Source organism: Schistocerca serialis, chromosome 1 (genome assembly GCF_023864345.2).
Source record: "Schistocerca serialis cubense isolate TAMUIC-IGC-003099 chromosome 1, iqSchSeri2.2, whole genome shotgun sequence".
NCBI lineage: Eukaryota > Metazoa > Arthropoda > Insecta > Orthoptera > Acrididae > Schistocerca > Schistocerca serialis.
In genome coordinates, this window is record NC_064638.1 from 883,731,256 (window position 1) to 883,755,335 (window position 24,080).

The following is a 24,080-nucleotide window of genomic DNA, read 5'->3' on the forward strand; positions in this document are numbered from 1 at the left end:
CAGGTAGTTGCTATTGTAGTAGTTAGATAATACCTCAAGACTTATTGTGAGTTTTTCTTCCACTTCCTCATAAGTTCTACCTTGCGCGGCAAGTGCTGTGTCATCTGCATAAATGAAAGATCTTGTGACAGAATTAACTTGCTGGTCATTAGTGTAAATATTAAACAGCAGTGGGTCTAGCACACTTACTTGGGGGATACCATTTCTCTTTGCCCTCCTCCGGCTCCTCTTGTTTTGTAGATTAACAAAGAAACATCTGTTTTGTAGCAGGCGTCTTATAAACTGTGTTAGGTGGAAGTCTTTCGTGATGGCATAGATCTTTGTTAACATTTTCCTCTCATCCTGTAATGGTGTCATATGCAGCAGTAAGATCCACAAAGGTGACGCCGGTGATCTTCCCACATTCATATCCATCCTCTATGTGTTGTGTCAGGTTCAAGATCTGTCCACAACACGACCTCCCAGGGCAGAACCCAGATTGTTCTCTGATCAGTGTTTGATTGACTTGGTCCGAGATTCGATTGATGATCATTCTCTCTAAAACTTTGTATAGATGACATAAGAGTGATATGGGTTGGAAATTTTTGGCATCTGTTGGCTGTTTTCCCGGTTTCAGTAGGGCCATAGCCTGAGGCAATAGAAAGCAGTCTTATGGGAAGCAGTAGTGAGAGTGAGTTCCTTTCTCCTTTGTGCGAAAGTAAGGACAAGGTACCCAATTGTGATTCGTGCCCATCTGGGTTTGTTGTTGCACCCTTTCACCTTCCAAAAGTGTGACGAACAGCAGTAATGACAATGAAGATAGTTGCTTCCAGTGAAAGAAAGTGAAGCCTGTGCTTAATTTTCAACAGTACAGGAGAGAGCTCAGGGTTGGCAATTTTGATGGAGAACATTCGTGTGTGAATCTTACACTTACAGCAAATGCTAGTACACTAGAAGTTTCTCTGACATTATTCACAAAGGAATTGGCTTCAATTATTGTAGGTTTTAAAGTGCAATACCTTCAACCACAGCATATAGCGCAGAATATTTTATTAATTGTGACAATTCCAGCTGTGAAAGTTAACATTTTACAAACACGTTTAACTTTTACATCAAGTATTGGTACCTAAGTTTTCAAAGTGAATTTATGTAAAGCATGTGATTTTACTTTAAGACAAAGGGAATTCCAGGAGTCAGAGTATATACATAAGTGTAAGTAAATAAATGTGTGAAATGCACAGCTTTTGCCACTTATCTGATTTTGCGTCCCCTTTCACACTAGAGTGTCCAACTCATTGCAGTTGAAGCATCTACATCCTTTGCCGTTACGCATGCGGTCACTTGACCATTGGCTACTGGCTCCAGAATTGAAACACTTTCTGTTTGGACCCTATGCTGCAGTTTTAGTGTGTTTGTTACTAGAGTTTATAGCTGTCACCTGATAGCATGCTGAGACTGCTTTCTTGGTTCTATTCTCCCGTCACTATTTAGTATAGTACCAAGATATTCATAGTTGTCTGCTTTTCAAGAGGCTTTCCATTACATAGTATATGGAGATGTTCTTTCTGTCAGATCTGTTTTGAAATGCACATTACTTCGGTTTTATCTGCACTCACTGTCATTCCTTTTCTCTTCTCATCTTCTTCATACCATTCCACTATGCCCTGCTGAAATCTTTCATGTATATCAGTTAGTGGTACTATATCACTTGCATAGGACAGCATCTAATCAAATGATCAACACAGTATTATGGAAGAAAGAGATAAATATGAAAACTAAAATGCAAATTTATTATGCAATTATGGTATCAGTTACAGTGCATAGCATGAAAAGTTTAGCACTACAAGAGGAACTACTAAATGTGGTTACTACCACAGAAATAAAGTTTATGAAGGAAGTGATGGGAAAGACAAAAAGAGATTGAGTTAGGAATGAAAGAATTAGAGAAGAGACACAGCAGAAGAAAGCAGTGAGTGTGGCGGCTGAGCAGCCTCAGTTGAGGTGGCATGGTCATGTTACGAGAATGGGAGAGAAAAGAAAAGCTAAACAAGTATTTGAAATGTGTGTGCAGGAAGCAGCTGGATGAGGAAGACCCCACACTGTATGGGAAAACAAGGTGGAGAAGCTGGGAAAATGGCGAGGAAATGAAGATATTGTGCGTGAATAGAAGGGAATGGAAGAAGTGGATAGAGTGGGATTATCCTGACACTTGAAAGCATAAAGGAATTAAAGAAGAAGAAGAAGAAGAAGAATAGCAGTTTCAGCATGTTACTAGAATTTCCAAAATTTTTGCTGTTGTGACTTACTGCCTTTTCAGCAGTGACTTCACAGCTCTTTCATGATACCTCATTTCTTTCCTGAAACTCCTTCATATCTTCACTGTTATAAAGTAGAAATTTTGTTCCTGAATCATCTTGTATCCCATCAGGCACATAGTGGAACTAAAAGTCATTGACAGTATCAGCACAGCTGGCACTCTCTTTCGTTCTGAGACAATGTTCTTGAATAGACACTTCCTGGTTCTTCTTTCATCAAGACAGCAGTTTGTGGGTCTCTGCAGCATTTGTCTTCACATCAAATTCTTCTTCCAAAGCTTTCTTCAGTGCAGCCCATGATGTTGAGACCCTTCTCATGCTGTGTAAAAAGCTTAACCAATGCAAGCATTTTTTTTTTATGAAAGTAAGCATTTCAGTTGGTCCAGTTAATTACAAATGCTGTTTCCTTGAAGGCAGGGATCCACTTTTTAACTGAGTATCCGTAACTGCCACTAAATGACGTAAGAGCACCATCAACATCGTGAAACAACAGAGAAAATTTGCGTTGATCCTATGCATGTGATGAAAATTGTGTTTTTTTACCCCATCCTCTTTTCCAGTAAACACATCTTTTTATTGCTATCCTTTTGGATTGCATCATCATCATCATCCTCTTCATGTTCAATGTCATCATTAATTTTCAAGTCAAGCTTATCTCTTTTGGAGAAATAAGAACAAATATAGTTATTCATTTCATTTTTCATCCCATTATCTACACACAATAGATTGCAGATAGCTGCCAATTCTGTTTTTGATAATGCCACTTCAACAATTGACTTCTTAGCTGCAGATTCACCAGCTACTAATTGAAAAGTAAAGCCAGAAAATTCCCAGAGGCTTTTGCATTTTTTTTCTGTCATTTAAACTTTTTTGAAAATTAACTTATATGATTTTAATCTGTGCAGAGGCTATATTTTTATTTACTTTTTTGATTTTGCTTAACATTACTATTATAGATATTTTATCTGCCTCCTTTACTTTTCACAACATTCCAAAATACCAAACAAATCTGTTATTTATAATGGCATCAAAATAGATGCATAGATAAACCAACCATTATGAATTATAACTCAGTCTTCCACATCCGAACATGTTTTGTCAAGTAGTTGAATATATTTCTCCTTTTGTCACAATGGTTAAAATTTCTACCTGCATAATTCTACTACTGCTAATCATCATTGAAATGTGCATCCTGGTTATATAACCAAAATCCATACACTCATATATTGTTACATTGTTGTGGATAAAATGGCCCTCTGAAAATTTCATGGTAAATATTAAAGATTAGATGGCCAAATCAGCATTGCTCCTCATACTGTTCATGGTGGGACCTCCAAAATCTGTAGAAAAAGGGGTCCGATTTTCATGTAAGCCATTTATTACTCACACACTGTTACAAACACTAACAATGATGAACACAAAGAAACAACAAAGGACAGTCACATGCAACTCTTATGTTCTCTGTGTACATAGTTTCTCCATACATACACAAAACTACTCTGCAATATTCATCGTGTCTTTTGCCTCTCATGTCTCACTGGTTGGAAAACCTTCAAATCCTAAGCTGAAATTTCATTCTAGATACATCCCCCAGGCTGTGGCTAAGCCATATCTCCGCAATATCCTTTCTTTCAGGAGTGCTAGTTCTGCAAGGTTCGCAGGAGAGCTTCTGTAAAGTTTGGAAGGTAGGAGACTAGGTACTGGTGGAAGTAAAGCTGTGAGGACAGGGTGTGAGTCATGCTTGGGTAGCTCAGTTGGTAGAGCACTTGCCCGCGAAAGGCAAAGGTCCCGAGTTCAAGTCTCGGTCCGGCACACAGTTTTAATCTGCGAGGAAGTTTCAATGAGTGTGCTGTTTACAGTGCACTCAGTGGCAATAGGGCTAAAAATAATGTTTACTTTTATAATTCACAATACCTCACTATACACTTGGTAGTGGTGTGCTGTCACCAACATATGTTTAAGTGTGTAGAGATGCCAATTATTTTCATCTTATGCTAATAGTTCTGCAGCTGTTTTATTGCGTTATATTTACAGTTTTGGGTTGATGACTGAGAATCATAGCTTGGAGTGACACACTCCCAATTGTCATGTGAATAGTCGGGAGGAAGATTTTGATACAGTGGGCTGGAAGAAACCGTTCAACAGACATGCAAAAAGTCACTAAACGTATTAGTGTTTCATTAACGTGTGTGGTGAACACTGCATCTTCTGTATTCATAAAATGTGGAGGTAGGGTACAGTGTTAAACATTAACAGTTCTGCTGTGTGTTAAGAAATATTCTTTTTAGGCTTGATTTTTAGTGATATAACCGTTTTCTCCCAAGATAGAGTATATGGTATCAGGTTCAGTTATTTAGGAAAGTCATATCAGTGAACAAAAAATAAACATCAGCTATTTATGTTAGGTACCTTGCCAGAATTGTTGAAAGATAAAAGATGTGTTCATAAAGTAATGTAAGTGATTATATTGTGAAGTAAATATTTGACACAGTGTATTCACACCACTTGGGCTTTATTGCTTCAAACAATGTTTGTGTCAGTATTGTCGATTTTCTGAAACTTGGCTCAAAGGCTGTATTACAGTGCCTCATGGAGAAAATGACCGAACAATGGTACACGATCATCTTCTGGACCAAAGTTATACGGATACTTATCAGCTGATCCAACAAGTCTGTAGGAACTAAGCTATATAATCTTTGAAAATTTCAAGATGGTTGAAGATGTTAAAGTAGAACTGGGAAGAAGTGATTGACAGTCCCTACTGCAGATGGCCACCAACCAGTCATGTTGATGAGAATGTGCCTCAAGTGTGGATGTTGTTCTTTGACTGTCAAATGAGTGTTAAGATGATTGCTGGCACACTGAACCATCAAGTAGCCATTGTAAACAATGTATGACAAACATCATAACATGCACAAAATGTACACCAAGTTGCTTCTAAAGCATTTGTCAGACAAGCAAATGGCCAATCAAGGGACAGTAATGAATAAATTTCCAGAAGTGTTCAAATTCAGCCTGATTTTTTGACAGTGTTATACTGGGATGAAACATGATTATTTGAGTACAATCTGAAAAAAAAGCGCCAGTGTGCTAAATGGCACACCTTGGCTTCTTCCAAACAAAAAAATTCAAAATTGAACTAGACAAATGTGAAAACAATGCTGGTTGTCTCTTTTGACAACTAAGGGTGTGATCCAAGTCCACAAGAAGTTAGTAGTACCTGTAGGATAGACCATTGAAGCTGCCTACTTGCCTATTACATTGAAGTTCTCAAAATACTTTGTTAAAAAAAGTGTCCTTGGCATGTGAAAGGAAATCTCACTATCATGACATGTTGGTAAACACATCGCTCATTGTGTCCATGAGTTCCTGGCCAAGCACACTTCATAACACAGCCCAGGCCCCATTACGTTCCCCAGTTGGCTCCAGCAGACCTTTTTATGTTTCTGAGGGTTTAGACTGCCTTCAAAAGACACCATTTTATCAGCGAGGCAGTCCACGCTTCTTTGATGACCACTCTGAACAAATTTCCCATTGAGACCATCCAGGTTGCCTACCATGTCTGGGAAAATCTCTGGAAAAAGAACATGTATGTGCACAATGGTAGTACTACAAAGACTGTTAAACATTTGCAGCTAAAACTTTATTAATAATAAGTCTGTAAAAATGCTGTGTCTATTTGTCTGTCTTTGAAAAAGCTTATCTCCAAAACTACTAGACAAATTTTCATGGAGTGTTCGCAGGTAACTTGAGCATAGTTTGGGACACCATATAGGCTTTAGGTCATCAAAATTGGATTACAGAAAAAGATATCATAATTTACATTGAGGCGCCAAGTCATGGGATAGTGATATGCAGTTATACACTTGGCGATAGTATCACGTACATGAAGTACAAAATGCCAGTGCTCTGTTGGAGCTATCTCAGGTGTTTCTTGTGAAAAGGCATCAGGCAGGTTTATGGCCACATGATCGGAATTAACAGACTTTGAACATGGAATGATAGTCGGAGCTAGATGCATAGAACTGGGAATTGTTAGGAAATACAGTATGCTGTATTCTAAGCTCCACAGGAGTGTGACTTGAATGTCAGAATTACCTCTCATCATGGACAACTCAGTAGCAGACCGCCTTCATATAACAACCAAGAGCTGTGGCGTTTGTATAGACTTGTCATTGCTAACAGACAAGCAACACTGCATGAAATAACCATAGAAATCAATGTGGAATGTACGACAAACATTTCTGTTACGCTCATGCATCAAAATTTGGCGTTAATGGTCTGTGGCAGCAGATGACTGATGTGAGGGCATTTATAAACAACAATGGAATTTTTATTAATCAAGACACCATGTCACTGGGCCACAATTGTTAGTGATTGGTTTCAAGAACGTTCTGGATAATTCGAGCACGTAGTTTGGCCATATGAATCCCTTTAAATATTTTTGGGACGTAATTGAGAGGTCAGTTCATGTACTGGCAACACTTTTATAGTTATAGATGGTTGTAAAGGAGCATTGGCTCAATATTTCTGCAGGGAATTTCCAACTACTTGTTAAGTCCATGACACATAAAGTTGCTACACTACCCTAGTAAAACGAGGTCCAACATGATACTAGGAAGTACCTCATGACTTTTGTCACCTCACTGTACCGTTTTACTAAAACTTTCTTTTCTGTCTGTCTGTGTACACTAATCTCCAAAACTACTTGACAGATTTTTATGGGGTTATCACAGGTAACTTCAGCATATATTTTCCACATCTCTGAAACCACTAGACCAAACTTGGAACATGGGGGGCGGGGGGTTAAGAACCACCTACCTATCAAAGGTGTGGGAGGTGAGGCTGAAAAAGAATTGAGTGTCACTATGCCCAAGTACCCAGATTTTATTTATCCATTATTTGAGAATTAGAGCTCTAAGTGACTTGTAATGACCTTTACAAATAATTTTAAATCTTTACATCTTTTCTCTGGAGCTCTTCAACACACACACACACACACACACACACACACACACACACACACACACACATAATGATGAAAGAAAAATATTTAATTGCTTACTACACTGTCACTGTTCATTTTTGCGTCAGGCATGATATTTTCATTCACCACTTCTTTAGTACTAACTATACTCATGGCGGATTTCACAGATAGTGTTCATATATACCACTGAATGTACCTGCAAAATTACATGTATGTAAGGCACATAGTTCAGGATATATGACATCATAAACTCTGAGGTGTGTGAAAAATTGCCACATAATGCACAACATTTGGATTTATTATTGCTAACTCGCTGAACCGATTTCAGTGAAGTTTGGCAAGGAGATAGCTTGGATCCATAGAAAGAACATAGGCTACTTTAGAAAGTGTTTAGTACAATATACTTATTGATTTGTAGAATATTACTTGAACTAGAGAAAAATATTCTCTCTTTGAAAAATGTATTTAGGCCTTGACTTTTGAACTTTTATATTGTTGTTGAAAATTCTTTTCATGGTTCGTATGTGTTACATGATACAATGCAAAGTAACCAATAAATGATTATGCAATCTTTAATGTGTTTATTCCATATTCCACACAATTTGTTGCATAATGTGTAGATACTATGCACTCTCTCCAGTATTTCAGAATGGGAGAACTTAAAGACTTGAAACAAACTCTACACATAATTTTAAACCCTTATGAAACTTTTTCTCACTAGCAGCCCCCTCAGAATGATAAGAGGGAAAAAGTTATTACTTGCTGCATTTTTGCTGGTCATGCAGTAAAACTGTCATGTCAGCCATGGCATCATGGCATTTACATTTATTGCTTCTGTGCTAGTAGCTCCATTCATGACACATTTAGCAGACAGTATCCACATATGCTGCTGAATGTACCTAAAAAATAGATACAATATATATCATTGTATGATGCACTGTTCAGGAGGTACAAGGGAAGGATGATGATGAGATGGATGCCGGAGGGGGGGGGGGGGGGGGATGGGCAGAAAGAAGGGCGGGAATAGATGGACAGTGTATGGGGGGATGAAAGAGGTGGACAGAGAGAAGGGGGGAGAAGGAAATGGACAGAGAGGGGGAAGGAGGAGATGAACTAATAGAATTGAAATAAATACATATCAGGGCAACACCAGCTACTCAGATAGTTTTGAGTAATTTTCTACAATAGTTATATTACTTTATTTATTTGTCTGTGAGGCTGATTATATATTTTTAACCATGATAAAGCTCTTTTCCTGTATTGGAATATTGAGAACTAAAGATAATTCTTCACTATGTCATATTTAGTAATTAGTGTGCTATTTCTTAATTAATATACTATTTTGAAATTAATGTACTGGTCATAGTTGTCTCATTTCCCGAACACCCAAATCTTAAGACTTCATTACGTACAGTTAAATTACTGTTTTTTGGCTGGCTGAAGAGTATGACCTGCACAAATAAAAGTAATAAAGCAAAGAACTACTTGCTCACCTGGTGAGTGCCTATCTCTCTGCAAAGATTTGCAGTACACTTCCCTTTATGCAAGCTGCCTTCATGAATAATTTTGATGATACAGCGGTGACTCTGGGGTCCACAGTATGTTCTCTCTGAGTAATCGAATGTACTGCATATATTTTTATGGAATTTTACCTCTTATGCAGGTCTTTGATAATATAGATTTATGCATTTTGTTCATTTGCTTTTAATTGAAAATAGCAAACTAATATATTTTAATTCCCCAAGTTCTTTCAGCTGTAACTTTTTGGCTGTTTGCTCAGACATCAGCTCGACTCCAAACATCTCCACCTTTTTCAGCCACATTTGACATACATGCAGAAAATACTGAATCTTCATGAAATGGGGAAGGAAGGCTGAAGCTTAATAGTGTTGGGGGACAGAAATAGACTTTTGTGTATGACAGAGTGATATCAAAGTAAAGTGACAAACAAGTATCTGTCTGCTGTATCTTTCAGATTATATAGCAGATAAAAGAATGTTGCATGACATTCCTAGAGTCCAGTACCACTTTTAATTGAGTAAAATATACAGGACAGATTGGCAATTTTTGTTTGTTGAAGGACATTGTATTTAACTCATGTAATATAACTCCCAAGTTAATAATAATAATAATACTACATTATTATTATTATTATTATTATTATTATTATTATTATTATTGCTGGAGAAGTAGTAATAGGTGTGTTTGTAACATATGGTGATGCTTTCTTTGCAGGTAAGTGAGCTGAGGCAAGAGCTAGAGGCACGCACATTGAGTCCTAAGGGACTGAAATCGCAGCTAATAGCTAGGCTTACAAAGGCAATCAAAACAGAAGCTGAGAAGGCAGAAGAATTGGAAGAAGAGAAGAAGAAGGCTGAACCAGAACCTCCAAAACAGGATTCGGATAGCAGGGAAGATGAGAAGAGAAACAGAGAAGTATGTCATTCCAAAGACAGTTCCTCAGTGTATCTTGATCAAAAATAACATACAGATTACTTCTTCACTGTTTTAACTCTTTAACTCCTGAGCTACCTCTCTTATATCCACTTCAGAGCTGATAATTAAGAGTTTGGCCACTGGAGAGCATCCAGTCCAACATTTAGAGCCTGGCTGTTGTATTTTAGTTTAGGTAGTTGCCACCAGATATTGCCTTTACTGTGTGCAGCTTTTGATACTCCACAACAAACGATGCACTTTCAGCCTGTGTCCTGTAATGTTGTTTAGGCAGTTCTTCCAAAAATGGATGATTATAGTGGCCCTGGGTTTGCTATTGAATTTTTTTTTTTTTTTTTGTCATCAGTCTACTGACTGGTTTTGATGCGGCCCGCCACGAATTCCTTTCCTGTGCTAACCTCTTCATCTCAGAGTAGCACTTGCAACCTACGTCCTCAATTATTTGCTTGGCGTATTCCAATCTCTGTCTTCCTCTACAGTTTTTGCCCTCTACAGCTCCCTCTAGTACCATGGAAGTCGTTCCCTCATGTCTTAGCAGATGTCCTATCATCCTGTCCCTTCTCCTTATCAGTGTTTTCCACATATTCCTTTCCTCTCCGATTCTGCGTAGGACCTCCTCATTCCTTACCTTATCGGTCCACCTAATTTTCAACATTCGTTTGTAGCACCACATCTCAAATGCTTCGATTCTCTTCTGTTCCGGTTTTCCCACAGTCCATGTTTCACTACCATACAATGCTGTACTCCAGACGTACATCCTCAGAAATTTCTTCCTCAAATTAAGGCCGGTATTTGATATTAGTAGACTTGTCTTGGTCAGAAATGCCTTTTTTTGCCATAGCGAGTCTGCTTTTGATGGCCTCCTTGCTCCGTCCGTCATTGGTTATTTTACTGCCTAGGTAGCAGAATTCCTTAACTTCATTGACTTCGTGACCATCAATCCTGATGTTTAGTTTCTCGCTGTTCTCATTTCTACTACTTCTCATTACCTTCGTCTTTCTCCGATTTACTCTCAAACCATACTGTGTACTCATTAGACTGTTCATTCCGTTCAGCAGATCATTTAATTCTTCTTCACTTTCACTCAGGATAGCAATGTCATCAGCGAATCGTATCATTGATATCCTTTCACCTTGTATTTTAATTCCACTCCTGAACCTTTCTTTTATTTCCATCATTGCTTCCTCGATGTACAGATTGAAGAGTAGGGGCGAAAGGCTACAGCCTTGTCTTACACCCTTCTTAATATGAGCACTTCGTTCTTGATCGTCCACTCTTATTATTCCCTCTTGGTTGTTGTACATATTGTATATGACCCGTCTCTCCCTATAGCTTACCCCTACCTTTTTCAGAATCTCGAACAGCTTGCACCATTTTATATTGTCGAACGCTTTTTCCAGGTCGACAAATCCTATGAAAGTGTCTTGATTTTTCTTTAGCCTTGCTTCCATTATTAGCCGTAAAGTCAGAATTGCCTCTCTCGTCCCTTTACTTTTCCTAAAGCCAAACTGATCGTCACCTAGCTCATTCTCAATTTTCTTTTCCATTCTTCTGTATATTATTCTTGTAAGCAGCTTCGATGCATGAGCTGTTAAGCTGATTGTGCGATAATTCTCACACTTGTCAGCTCTTGCCATCTTCGGAATTGTGTGGATGATGCTTTTCCGAAAGTCAGATGGTATATCGCCAGACTCGTATATTCTACACACCAACGTGAATAGTCGTTTTGTTGCCACTTCCCCCAACGATTTTAGAAATTCTGATGGAATGTTATCTATCCCTTCTGCCTTATTTGACCGTAAGTCCTCCAAAGCTCTTTTAAATTCCGATTCTAATACTGGATCCCCTATCTCTTCTAAATCGACTCCTGTTTCTTCTTCTATCACATCAGACAAATCTTCACCCTCATAGAGGCTTTCAATGTATTCTTTCCGCCTATCTGCTCTCTCCTCTGCATTTAACAGTGGAATTCCCGTTGCACTCTTAATGTTACCACCGTTGCTTTTAATGTCACCAAAGGTTGTTTTGACTTTCCAGTATGCTGAGTCTGTCCTTCCGACAATCATATCTTTTTCGATGTCTTCACATTTTTCCTGCAGCCATTTCGTCTTAGCTTCCATGCACTTCCTATTTATTTCATTCCTCAGCGACTTGTATTTCTGTATTCCTGATTTTCCCGGAACATGTTTGTACTTCCTCCTTTCATCAATCAACTGAAGTATTTCTTCTGTTACCCATGGTTTCTTCGCAGCTACCTTCTTTGTACCTATGTTTTCCTTCCCAACTTCTGTGATGGCCCTTTTTAGAGGTGTCCATTCCTGTTCAACTGTACTGCCTACTGCACTATTCCTTATTGCTGTATCTATAGCGTTAGAGAACTTCATACGTATCTCGTCATTCCTTAGTACTTCCGTATCCCACTTCTTTGCGTATTGATTCTTTCTGACTAATGTCTTGAACTTCAGCCTACTCTTCATCACTACTATATTGTGATCTGAGTCTATATCTGCTCCTGGGTACGCCTTACAATCCAGTATCTGATTTCAGAATCTCTGTCTGAGCATGATGTAATCTAATTGAAATCTTCCCGTCTCTCCCGGCCTTTTCCAAGTATACCTCCTCCTCTTGTGATTCTTGAACAGGGTATTCGCTATTACTAGCTGAAACTTGTTACAGAACTCAATTAGTCTTTCTCCTCTTTCATTCCTTGTCCCAAGCCCATATTCTCCTGTAACCTTTTCTTCTACTCCTTCCCCTACAACTGCATTCCAGTCGCCCATGACTATTAGATTTTCGTCCCCCTTTACATACTGCATTACCCTTTCAATATCCTCATACACTTCCTCTATCTGTTAATCTTCAGCTTGCGACGTCGGCATGTATACCTGAACTATTGTTGTCGGTATTGGTCTGCTGTCGATTCTGATTAGAACAACCCGGTCACTGAACTGTTCACAGTAACACACCCTCTGCCCTACCTTCCTATTCATAACGAATCCTACACCGGTTATACCATTTTCTGCTGCTGTTGATATTACCCGATACCCATCTGACCAGAAACCCTTGTCTTCCTTCCACTTCACTTCACTGACCCCTACTATATCTAGATTGAGCCTTTGCGTTTCCCTTTTCAGATTTTCTAGTTTCCCTACCACGTTCAAGCTTCTGACATTCCACGCCCCGACTCGTGGAACGTTATCCTTTCGTTGATTATTCAATCTTTTTCTCATGGTAACCTCCCCCTTGGCAGTCCCCTCCCGGAGATCCGAATGGGGGACTGTTCCGGAATCTTTTGCCAATGGAGAGAGCATCATGACACTTCTTCAATTACAGGCCACATGTCCTGTGGATACACGTTACGTGTCTTTAATGCAGTGGTTTCCATTGCCTTCTGCATCCTCATGTCGTTGATCATTGCTGATTCTTCTGCCTTTAGGGGCAATTTCCCACCCCTAGGACAAGAGAGTGCCCTGAACCTCTATCCGCTCCTCCGCCCTCTTTGACAAGGCCGTTGGCAGAAATGAGGCTGACTTCTTATGCCTTGTCTTTGGCCGCCAAGAACAACCGCCGTCTTTGGCCGCCAATGCTGATTATTTATCAAAATTTAGGCAGTGCCGGGGATCGAACCCGGGACCGAAGACGTTTTGATTATGAATCAAAGACGCTACCCCTAGAAAGTGTATAACAACATGATGTTTGAGATTGAAAGTGATGACTGTTTATCAGTTGGCTGACAGTTGCTCACCAGTGGTACAAGATAAGTATATCTACTGCACTCCAACCACCTCTTCCAATACTTCTGTTCACAAGAAATCTTGCAGCTCATTTCACGAATAACTGTGCAGATATATTGTCTTATGTGGATCAGGTCATTGACAGTGGCTTGATAGACATTAACATCACAGAGACAAACACGTATGCTAAAGTACAACATATTTCTGAGTGAAAATACACTATCAGCAACAAAATAAGAGTATTTATCAGTGTTGTATTGGTTCAAAGCATTGTGATGTAGCCCAACTATCAAATGTGTATAAAAAACACATATTGCTCGTTATTCCGATATTTGTACAGGTGTTGAGTTACTGCAGATTTCTGATGCCAAATATGTGCCTTAATTTTTCTAGCAATTTGCTGTAGAATCCTATGAACCTCCCACAGATGATGCTAAATAAAATTTGGCTAGACTTTAAACAGTTTAACAATAAATTCAAATGTTTATGCACACCAGACAGAGGCTTGAACTCACTGTGTTCATGGTACACGAGTTTCTAAATAGGTATGTGTGGTCTCACATTGTAGGAAAAGGAATGAAATTCAATAAAATAGTGAATGATATGCAAGATTCAACTCAGATTGTAATGATGCTGAATAAAGGCTGTTGTCTTGTTGTCAATGATGACGAGGGTTGTTCAGTAAATAATTCCCCACATTTTTTTAAAAGAAAAAAGCCATTAATATACATAGACAAACATCCTTGTTGGTGATTCCCATTTGATCTTGGTTCTGTGTGCCAGTGAAGTTTCAAACTGCTCTGACAGATGGCAGAGCCGTAGTACAGCGTCAAAGTGGCATCTACATACAACTCATGTTACAAGCAGCGTGCTATTATTGAATTCTTGTATGCAGAAAAAGAAACTGTGGTGAATGTGTATGGTGATGCTGTAGTTGATAAAGATACAGTTGTGCAATGGGCAAAGAAAGTTACAGCCTCAGGAAATGCAGAAACAGAGCTCCATGATCAGCCACACTCGGGATGTCCTATTGCAGCCACTGCTCCAGACATGCTGAATCATGCAGATACCATTATTTGTGCTGACCTGCGCATCACAACTCAACAATTGGCTCTACAGTTGTCGATCAGCATTGGAAGTGTGTCTGCGATGATCAAGACTCTCGGGTACTCAAAGAGGTGCACATCACCAAATTGTATTGGACATCATTTCGTCATCCACCCTACAGTCCAGACCTGGCACCCTCGGACTTCCATCTCTTTTGGCCGCTTCAAGATTCTCTACCCCTTTGAAGATGACGAGTGTGTCAGCCATGCAGTGAAAACATGGCTATGCCTACAGGACAAGAGCTTTTACCAGCAGGGAATATATGCTCTTCCACAACATTGGTGTATGGCCGTAGAACATGATGGAGACTACGTAGAAAAATAGGACACAGGCAAGACATGTTGATGTATATTGTTACTAGATTCTGACTCTTAACAATAAATATGTTGTGAGGAAAAAATGTGGAGCATTACTTATTGAACAACCCTCGTACTACACATTTCCTAAACTTGCTGACTTTCCAGTTGCTGAAAGACCTGATATATATGGAACTGTGTTTGTGTCTAGAAGAGGCATGCCTCCATCATTTAATCATAAAAACTATAGAAGGCAGAAATTGTTGCTCTTCAGTGGGGGAAAGTGAGAACAGTTTATGGGAAGGACAAAAGACATGAGTCTCTCTTGACAACAGTTCGCAGTGCTTAAATGAATGCTGTAAAGAAAAGACACAGGGAAGTGTTGAAGCCAGTAGCTATGATGGCACACAATAACACAATGGGCGGAGAAAGCAAGGTAGATCAGTACTTAGCTTGGCAATCCACCAGTGCTTAAGAGGAAAGAAGTATTACAGGAAAATCTTTCTCCATCTCGTTAAATTTGATTTGTGAAACGCATATGCCTTGATTGAAAAATATGTAAATAAGAACAATTGTCTTGAGTTTCGTATTGTTGTTATCAATAATGCTATTTAAAAACATCAGAAAGAGGAGTTTTTGTCAAAAGTAGCATGTCGTCAAGCACCAATCCCAGGTGACTGATTTGCCAATGTTTTCCATCCACAACTACAAAACATTCAAACCCATTGTAAAAACCATGTTTTGATTTCATATCTAAACAGAAAATAAAAAAAATTACTTTTAAGTTTCAGGATACTTTAGTCAGAGTCTAGTATATGAGTGTACTCGGGATTTTATTTATGGTTTCTTTAAAAATTTGTAAATCATTATTAAGTTGTAAGAGCTATCCTTATACGTCTGCATGTAATGTTGTTCATTAAAGTACATGTTTCATTAATTTTAAAAAAAACTATTTTTGGGACATAATTTGTAAAACAGAAAAGAAAACAACCTGTTAAGGGGTTAACACTATTTTGTTGCACTTGCACTAACATTAATAATACATTCTTTCTCATAAAATATTTATCTTACGTATTTTAATTCCCACCTTCTTAATATATAAACAAACAGAAAAGTTATTCCCCAAATAAGACATGTCAGGTTGCAGACAGGCACAACTAAAAGACACTCATTTAAAGCTTTCAGTCACAATCTTCATCAGTAAAAGTAAGTGTCTTTTATTTGTGCCTATCTGCAACTTGACGTGTCCTATTTACCGCAAGTAGCAATCTGTCTTTTCCACATGGTTGATATTCCTACCTGGAGTACCTGGAGTTTCCAGTGTTTAATTATTCCCCAAACTTATATTAATGCACTTTCATGTTCAAATCAAAGTGTTATCTTTCTTTCCTGTATATACAGGGTGGTCCATTGATCATGACCAGGCCAAATATCTCATGAAATAAGCGTCAAACGAAAAAATTACAAAGAACGAAACTTGTGTAGCTTGAAGAGGGAAACCAGATGGCGCTATGGTTGGCCCACAAGATGACGCTGTGATAGGTCAAATGGATATCAACTGCGTTTTTTTAAAATAGGAACCCCCATTTTTTATTACATATTGGTGTAGTACATAAAGAAATATGTATGTTTTAGTTGGACCACTTCTTTCGCTTTTTGTGATAGATGGCGCTATAATAGTCACAAACAGATGGCTCACAATTTTAGATGAACAGTTGGTAACAGGTAGGTTTTTTAAATTAAAATACAGAACATAGGTATGTTTGAACATTTTATTTCAGTTGTTCCAGTATGATACATGTACCTTCGTGAACTTATCATTTCTGAGAACACATGCTGTTACAGCATGATTACCTATAAATATCACATTAATGCAATAAATGCTCAAAATTATGTCCGTCAACCTCAGTGCATTTGGCAATACGTGTAATGACATTCCTCTCAACAGTGAGTAGTTTTCATGTCCATTATAATTATCCGGGCTGTTATGCCGTGGTCGGTTGATGAATTCTGTGGTGATTCCCAACGTTTCGTCTCCGACTGCGGGAGACATTATCAAGGGGGTCCGTAGCTTGATGGAAGGTCCAACACACACACTGGCTCGCTACTGACTGCCGCTAAATTCCGTGTCCGCGCACCCCCGCGCCGCGGCGTGACGTCACGTGTTTTGAAAACGTCAGTGCAATTGGCCGCTGTCCGTCGCCGTCGATCGCCGTTGCCATCACCCTGTAGTGGACGAGTGGTACACATCTTCTTTAACACCGGTATCCATATACCGTTTAATTTGACGCCCTCCTCCTTTCGGTTGAAATTATTTGGGTGTTTAGCGATTTCGATTGCCTCCCTGTAAAGCGGATACTACGAAAGGCTCTACAGGGAGGCAATCGAAATCGCTAAACACCCAAATAATTTCAACCGAAAGGAGGAGGGTGTCAAATTAAACGGTATATGGATGCCGGTGTTAAAGAAGATGTGTACCACTCGTCCACTACTGGGTGATGGCAACCGCAATCGACGGCGACGGACAGCGGCCAATTGCACTGACGTTTTCAAAACACGTGACGTCACGCCGCGGCGTGGGGGCGCACGGACACGGAATTTAGCGGCAGTCAGTAGCGAGCCAGTGTGTGTGTTGGACCTTCCATCAAGCTACGGACCCCCTTGAAGATGTCTCCCGCAGTCAGAGACGAAACGTTGGGAATCACCACAGAATTCATCAACCGACCACGGCATAACAGCCCGGATAATTATAATGGACATGATATTTCCGGCCGTGAAAGTTTACATTTTAGTGACTAGTTTGCCTTCTGTAATGTTCACACAAGCATTGACAATGCGCTAACGCATGTTGTCAGGTGTTGTCGGTGGATCACGATAGCAAATATCATTCAACTTTCCCCACAGAAAGAAATTCGGGGATGTCAGATCCAGTGAACTTGCGGGCCATGGTATGGTGCTTCGGCGACCAATCCACCTATCATGAAATATGCTATTCAGAACCGCTTCAACCGCACGCGAGCTATGTGCTGGACGTCTATCATGTTGGAAGTACATCGCCATTCTGTGATGCAGTGAAACATCTTGTAGTAACATCGGTAGAACATTACGTAGGAAATCAGCATACATTGCACCATTTAGATTGCCATCAATAAAATGAGGGCCAGTTATCCTTCCTCCCATAAAGCCGCACCATACATTAACCCGCCAAGGTCGCTGATGTTCCACTTGTCGCAGCCATTGTGGATTTTCCGTTGCCCAATAGTGCATATTATGCCGGTTTACGTTACCGCTGTTGGTGAATGACACTTCGTCGCTAAATAGAAGGCGTGCAAAAAATATGTCATCGGCCCATAATTTCTCTTGTGCCCAGTGGCAGAACTGTACATGACTTTGAGTCGTCGCCATGCAATTCCTGGTGCATAAAAATATGGTACGGGTGCAATCAATGTTGATGCAGCATTCTCAACACCGACGTTTTTGAGATTCCCGATTCTCACACAATTTGTCTGCTACTGATGTGCGGATTAGCCGCGACAGCAGCTGAAACACCTACTTGGGCATCATCATTTGTTGCAGGTCATGGTTGATGTTTCACACGTGGCTGAACACTTCCTGTTTCCTTAAATAACGTAACTATCCAGCGAGTGGTCCAGACACTTGGGTGATGTTGTCCAGGATACCGAGCAGCGTACATAGCACATGCCTGTTGGGCATTTTGATCACAATAGCCATACATCAACACGATATCGACCTTTTCTGCAGTTGGCAAACGGTCTATTTTAACATGGGTGATGTATCATGAAGCGAGTACCATCCGCACTGGCGGAGTGTTACGTGATACCACATACTTATACGTTTGTGACTATTACTGCGCCATCTATCACAAAGTGAAAAAAGTGGTCCAACTAAAACATTCACATTTCTTATGTGCTACAAGAATATGTAATAAAAAATGGGGGTTCCTTCTTAAAAAAATGCAGTTGATATCCATTTGACCTATGGCAGCGTCATCTAGCGGACCAACCATAGCGCCATCTGGTTTCCCCCTTCAAGCTTGACAAGTTTCGTTCTTTTTAGTTTTTTTCATTTGATGCTTATTTCGTGAGGTATTTGGCCCGGTCACTATCAATGGACCACCCTGTATATGTATGTGTGCTGATATTTTGATAAGTCAGTGTGTCTAGAATCTAAAACAAAGTTTGTAATGAGTGCACAGTGTGAAAGAAGGAAAAATAACTATGAAGAGAAAGTTTCCATTCTTCATACTGGTTCTTCTCATTGTCAAATAATTTACCTTTGCATGATATTCTTAGTATCAGTGTGAAGGACACAAAGTCACTTACTGTTCTTCCCATCACCAACTAGTTGTACACACTGGAATGTTCTTAAGACTCCTTTTCTGAATGAACCATGCAGTTTAGTTACAAGTGATAGTAGGGACAACAAGCCCTTAAAAGGAAGTGTTAAAATTCCATTTTGTAATACATTACATTATGAAAAATCTCTGAAGCATTAATATCTTACAGGGACAGTAAAATCTAAAGTTATCAGATAATAAATGCAGCTAATTAGACATAAATGCATCTCATCAAATAGCAAAATCAACCACATCATGAATAAGTTACTCACTTTCCAATAAGCATTGCAAAAACTTTGTTATGGTTCTTGTTTAGTGGCTCTACTAACTCACTGTGGATTGTAGTGTGAAGGAGAAGATACATTGAATTCAAAGAGTTAATTAATAAGATAGGGGAGCAACTGTTAAATGTTGGTAGTGGTGTCAAGCTGCTGTTAGTCAGTGGTACTTCCTACAGTCTTTCAATCTTCAGAAGAATACAGTATATATGTATGTCTTATTGCTTCATTGTTCATTCCAGATATGTACGTAAAGTCTCTATACAATATGTTACAATTTTCTCTTCACTATGTACGCCACAGTTCAACAGAAATAATTTGTATTTTTGACTGTGATGACTTTACAAACATAATCTTACTGCTCATTTTCACCAAATAAATAAATTGCAGGGACAAGAGCAGAACACACTGGAACGAGAAATATAGGTGAGATAAAGATGAGTATCGATAGTGAAATGCTGCTGTTGTGGTCTTCAGTCCGAATACGGATTTGAGCCTCCAGTACTAAAACGGTGATCCCTTGATGTCTCAGAATGTGTCGTATCAACTGATCCCTTCTTCTAGTCAATTTGTGCCAAAATTTCTTGTCTCCCCCAGTTCTGTTCAGTACTTCCTCATTAGTTGCATGATCCACCCATCTAATCTTCAACATCCTTCTGTAGCACCACGTTTTGAAAGCTTATAGTCTCTTTTTGTGTAAACTGTTTAAAGTCCTTGTTTCACTTCTGCACATGGCTATATTCCAGACAAATACTTTCAGAAAAGACTTCCTAACACTTAAATCTACCGGGTGATCAAAAGGTCAGTATAACTCTGAAAACTTGATAAACCACAGAATAATGTGGATAGAGAGGTAAAAATTGACACACGTGCTTGGAATGACATGGGGTTTTATTAGAGAAAAGAGAAGGAAAAAAAAGTATTGCTAGATGCGTGAAAAACCTCTTGCGCACGTCGTTTGGTGATGATCGTGTGCTCAGCTGCCACTTTCGTCATGCTTGGCCTCACAGATCCCCAGACCCCAGTCCGTGCAATTATTGGCTTTAGGGTTACATGAAGTTGCAAGTGTATCGTGATCGACCGACATCTCTAGGGATGCTGAAAGACAACATCTGACGCCAATGCCTCACCATAAGTCCAGACATGCTTTACAGTGCTGTTCACAACATTATTCCTCGACTACAGCTATTGTTGAGGAATGACGGTGGGCATATTGAGCATTTCTTGTAGAGATCATCATCTTTGCTTTGTCTTACTTTGTTATGCTAATTATTGCTATTCTGATCAGATGAAGCGCCATCTGTCGGACATTTTTTGAACTTTTGTATTTTTTTGGTTCTAATAAAACCCCATGTCATTCCAAGCATGTGTGTCAATTTGTACCTCTCTATCTACATTATTCCTTGATTTATTCAGTTTTCAAATTTATACTGATTTTTTGATCACCCGGTATATTCGATGTTAACAAATTTCCCTTCTTCAGAAATGCTTTTGTTGTCATTGCCAGTCTACGTTTTATATCATCTTTACTTCAGCCATCATCAGTTATTTTGCTGCCCAAATAGCAAAACTCATCTACTACTTTAAGTGTCATGTTTCCTCTAAGCATTGCCTGATTTAATTCAACTATATTCCATTGTCCTTGTTTTGCTTTTGTTGATGTTCATCTTATATCTTCCTCTCAAGACATTGTCCATCCCATTCAACTGCTCTCCAAATTTTTTGCCGCCTCTGAGAGAATTACAATGTCATCAGCAAAGCTCAAAGTTTTTTATTTCTTCTCCTTGGACTTTAATTCCCCCTGCTCCAAATTTTTCTTTTGTCTCCTTTATTGCTTGCTCAGTGTACAGATTGAATAATATCTGGAATAGGCTAAAACCCTGTCTCACTCCCTTCTCAATCACTGCTTCCCTTTCATGCCCCTCAACTCTTATTACGGATGTCTGGTTTCTGTACAGGTTGTAAATAGCCTTTTGCTCCCTGTATTTAACCCTGCTTCCTTCAGATTTTCAAAGCGCATTCCAATCAATATTGTCAAAAGCTTTCTCGAAGTTTACAAAAGCTATACGTATTGGTTTGCCTTTCCTTAACCTGTCTTCTATGAGAAATCGTAGGGTCAGTATTGCCTCACATGTTTCTACATTTCTCTGGAGTCCAAACTGATTTTCCCTGAGGTCGATTTCTACCAGTTTTTCCATTATTCTGTAAAGAATTTGTATTAGTGTTTTGTGACCATAACATGTTAAACTGATAGTTCAGTAATTATCACACCTGTCAGCAACTGCTCTTTTTGAAATTGGAATTAGTACATTCTTCTTGAACTCTGAGGATATTTTGCGTGTCTCATCCATCTTGCACACCGGATGGAAGAGTTTTCTCATGGTTTGTTGTCCCAAAGCTGTTCCCTGTTCTGATGGAATGTCACCTGCTCCCGGGACCTTGTTTTGACTTAGATCTTTCAGGGCTCTGTCAAATTCTTCTTGCAATTTCATATCTGCCATCTCATCTACATCATCTTCCCTTTCTGTAATATTGTCATCAAGTTTATGTCCCTTGTACAGACTCTCTATATACTACTTCAAACTTTCTGCTTTTCCTTCTTTGCTTAGGACTGATTTTTCATCTTATCTCTTGATATTCATTCAGCTGCTTCTCTTTAATTGTCCTGTAGGTGGTATGTAGATATGCTTCTAAATCCGTACATTTGTCCTCAAGCCATTCCAGCTTAACCATTTTGCACTTCCTGCCAGTCTCATATCTTAAAGGTATGTATTCCCTTTCACCTGCTTCACTTGCTGCATTTTTATAGTTTCTCCTTTCATCAGTTAAATTCAATATCTCTTGTGTTATCCAAGGATCTCTACTAGGTCTTGTTTTTTCATCTATTTGATCCTCTGCTGCCTTCACTATTTCATCTCATAAAGCTACACATTCATCATCTTCTGGATTCCTTTCCCCTGTTCTAGTCAACTGTTGCCTGGTACTCCCTTTGAAACTCTCAACAACCTCTGGTTCTTTCAACAGGCCCCATCTCCTTAATTAGCTACCTTGTTCTGATTTCTTCACTTACAGTATGCAGTTCACAACCAATCATTTGTGGTCAGAGTCCACACCTGCCCTTGGAAATGCTTTATAGCTTAAGACCTGGTTCCTAAATCTCTGTCTAACCATTATGTAATCAGTCTGAAAACTTTCGGTGTCTCCAGGTCTCTTCCATATATGCAGCCTTCTTTTAGGATTCTTGATCCAAGTGTTGGCGATAATTAAATTATTCTCTGTACAAAACTCTACCATGCACCTTCCTCTTTCATTCCTTTCCCCCCAGTCCATATTCACCTATTATTTTTCCTTCTCTTCCTTTTCCTACTGTGTATCTACTAGTGAAATAGGAAGGGGTAAATAATGGAAAAGTAGTTGACAGAAAGAAGACAGAATAATTAAACAAACAACACAAAGCATAAAAGGGAATTCAAAAGGGACAGCAAATAAATAAGCCACTGAGTAGTTGGTGGAGCCAAGAGGAGCAATAAGGGTATAGATAACAGGAGAAGACATCAGCATAAATTGTGAGACCGAAAGGGAGGCAGAAACCAATCACATACTCCAGACATGTTTCACACTAGCGAAGTTTTAGGCTACTGGAAGACAGAATCAAAATTGGATGAGGTCATACACTCTTTGTCTGTGTCTACTCATCCTTGATAATAGATTAGTGCCCCACTGTTAACTTCATTTACCAGACATGTTTATCGGCCCAAATACTTATAGGATTATTCTTTGGATTATAGTTAAATTGATAGGTGCAAGAACTTACATTAGATGGTTGTGTGGGATGGAGATATTATCGTTATTATGGTATCTTGATCAGTTTCAGAAGAAGAATGTGAGTTTCCTGCATTTCTTGTCATTTCATAATGGTGCTATTAGCCTTGAACCAAGCCTAAATTGTTCCCTCTTATAATAATAATGGAAATTCATGGATGGAGCAATACATAAAATAAGGAAAATGCAACCACTTACCTATAGCGGATCAATGCATCACACACACAAACACTCAGTGGAAAACAGCATTCAAATCAGCTTTTGAGCACTAGCTCTTTTCTTGCAAAATATTACAGAGTCATACTTGCGACCACTCAGACATCTAAAGTCACTCATCCATGGCTGTTTTTGCTAGAAAAGAGCCAGTGCTCAAACACTTGTGTGAATACTGTTTTCTGCTGTGTGTTTCTGTGTGCTACACGTATATCTGCTACAGGTCAGTGGTTGCCTTTCCCTTATTTTACGTATTGTTCTGACATCTTTTTATAGCTCAATTCCAACACTTCCCTGAAAGAATGGATTCATAACACACTGAATGATTTGGTCAAATACAAGAAACTTTTCCTTGAAATATTATCTGTTTAAATGAGGAACTGCATTATTGTTAAAAAAAATGAATGCCATAACCTACAGACAGATATAAAGTAAGCTCAGATGCTGCTAACAGCAGAAGTCAAAGAAGTGAGTATTTAAATGTGGAGATTATACAAGAGGAAGCAAAAATATTGACTGAAAACCACACTGCAGTAGA

The 24,080-nt window shown here is 39.0% G+C and overlaps 1 protein-coding gene across 3 annotated transcripts in view; it reads left to right on the forward strand.

Annotated features, from left to right (window-relative positions):
• The window catches only part of LOC126410937 (cell division cycle and apoptosis regulator protein 1-like), a 259,834-nt gene that overhangs the window by 190,091 nt on the left and 45,663 nt on the right, over positions 1-24,080 (forward strand). For 2 of the 3 annotated variants that reach the window (XM_050081326.1, XM_050081327.1), the window contains exon 13: positions 9,517-9,717. The exons of the other annotated variant lie outside the window; for it this stretch is intronic. In XM_050081326.1, the coding sequence (XP_049937283.1) occupies positions 9,517-9,717 (201 nt within the window). The remainder of the gene's footprint in view (positions 1-9,516; positions 9,718-24,080) is intronic. 3 annotated transcript variants of the gene reach the window in all.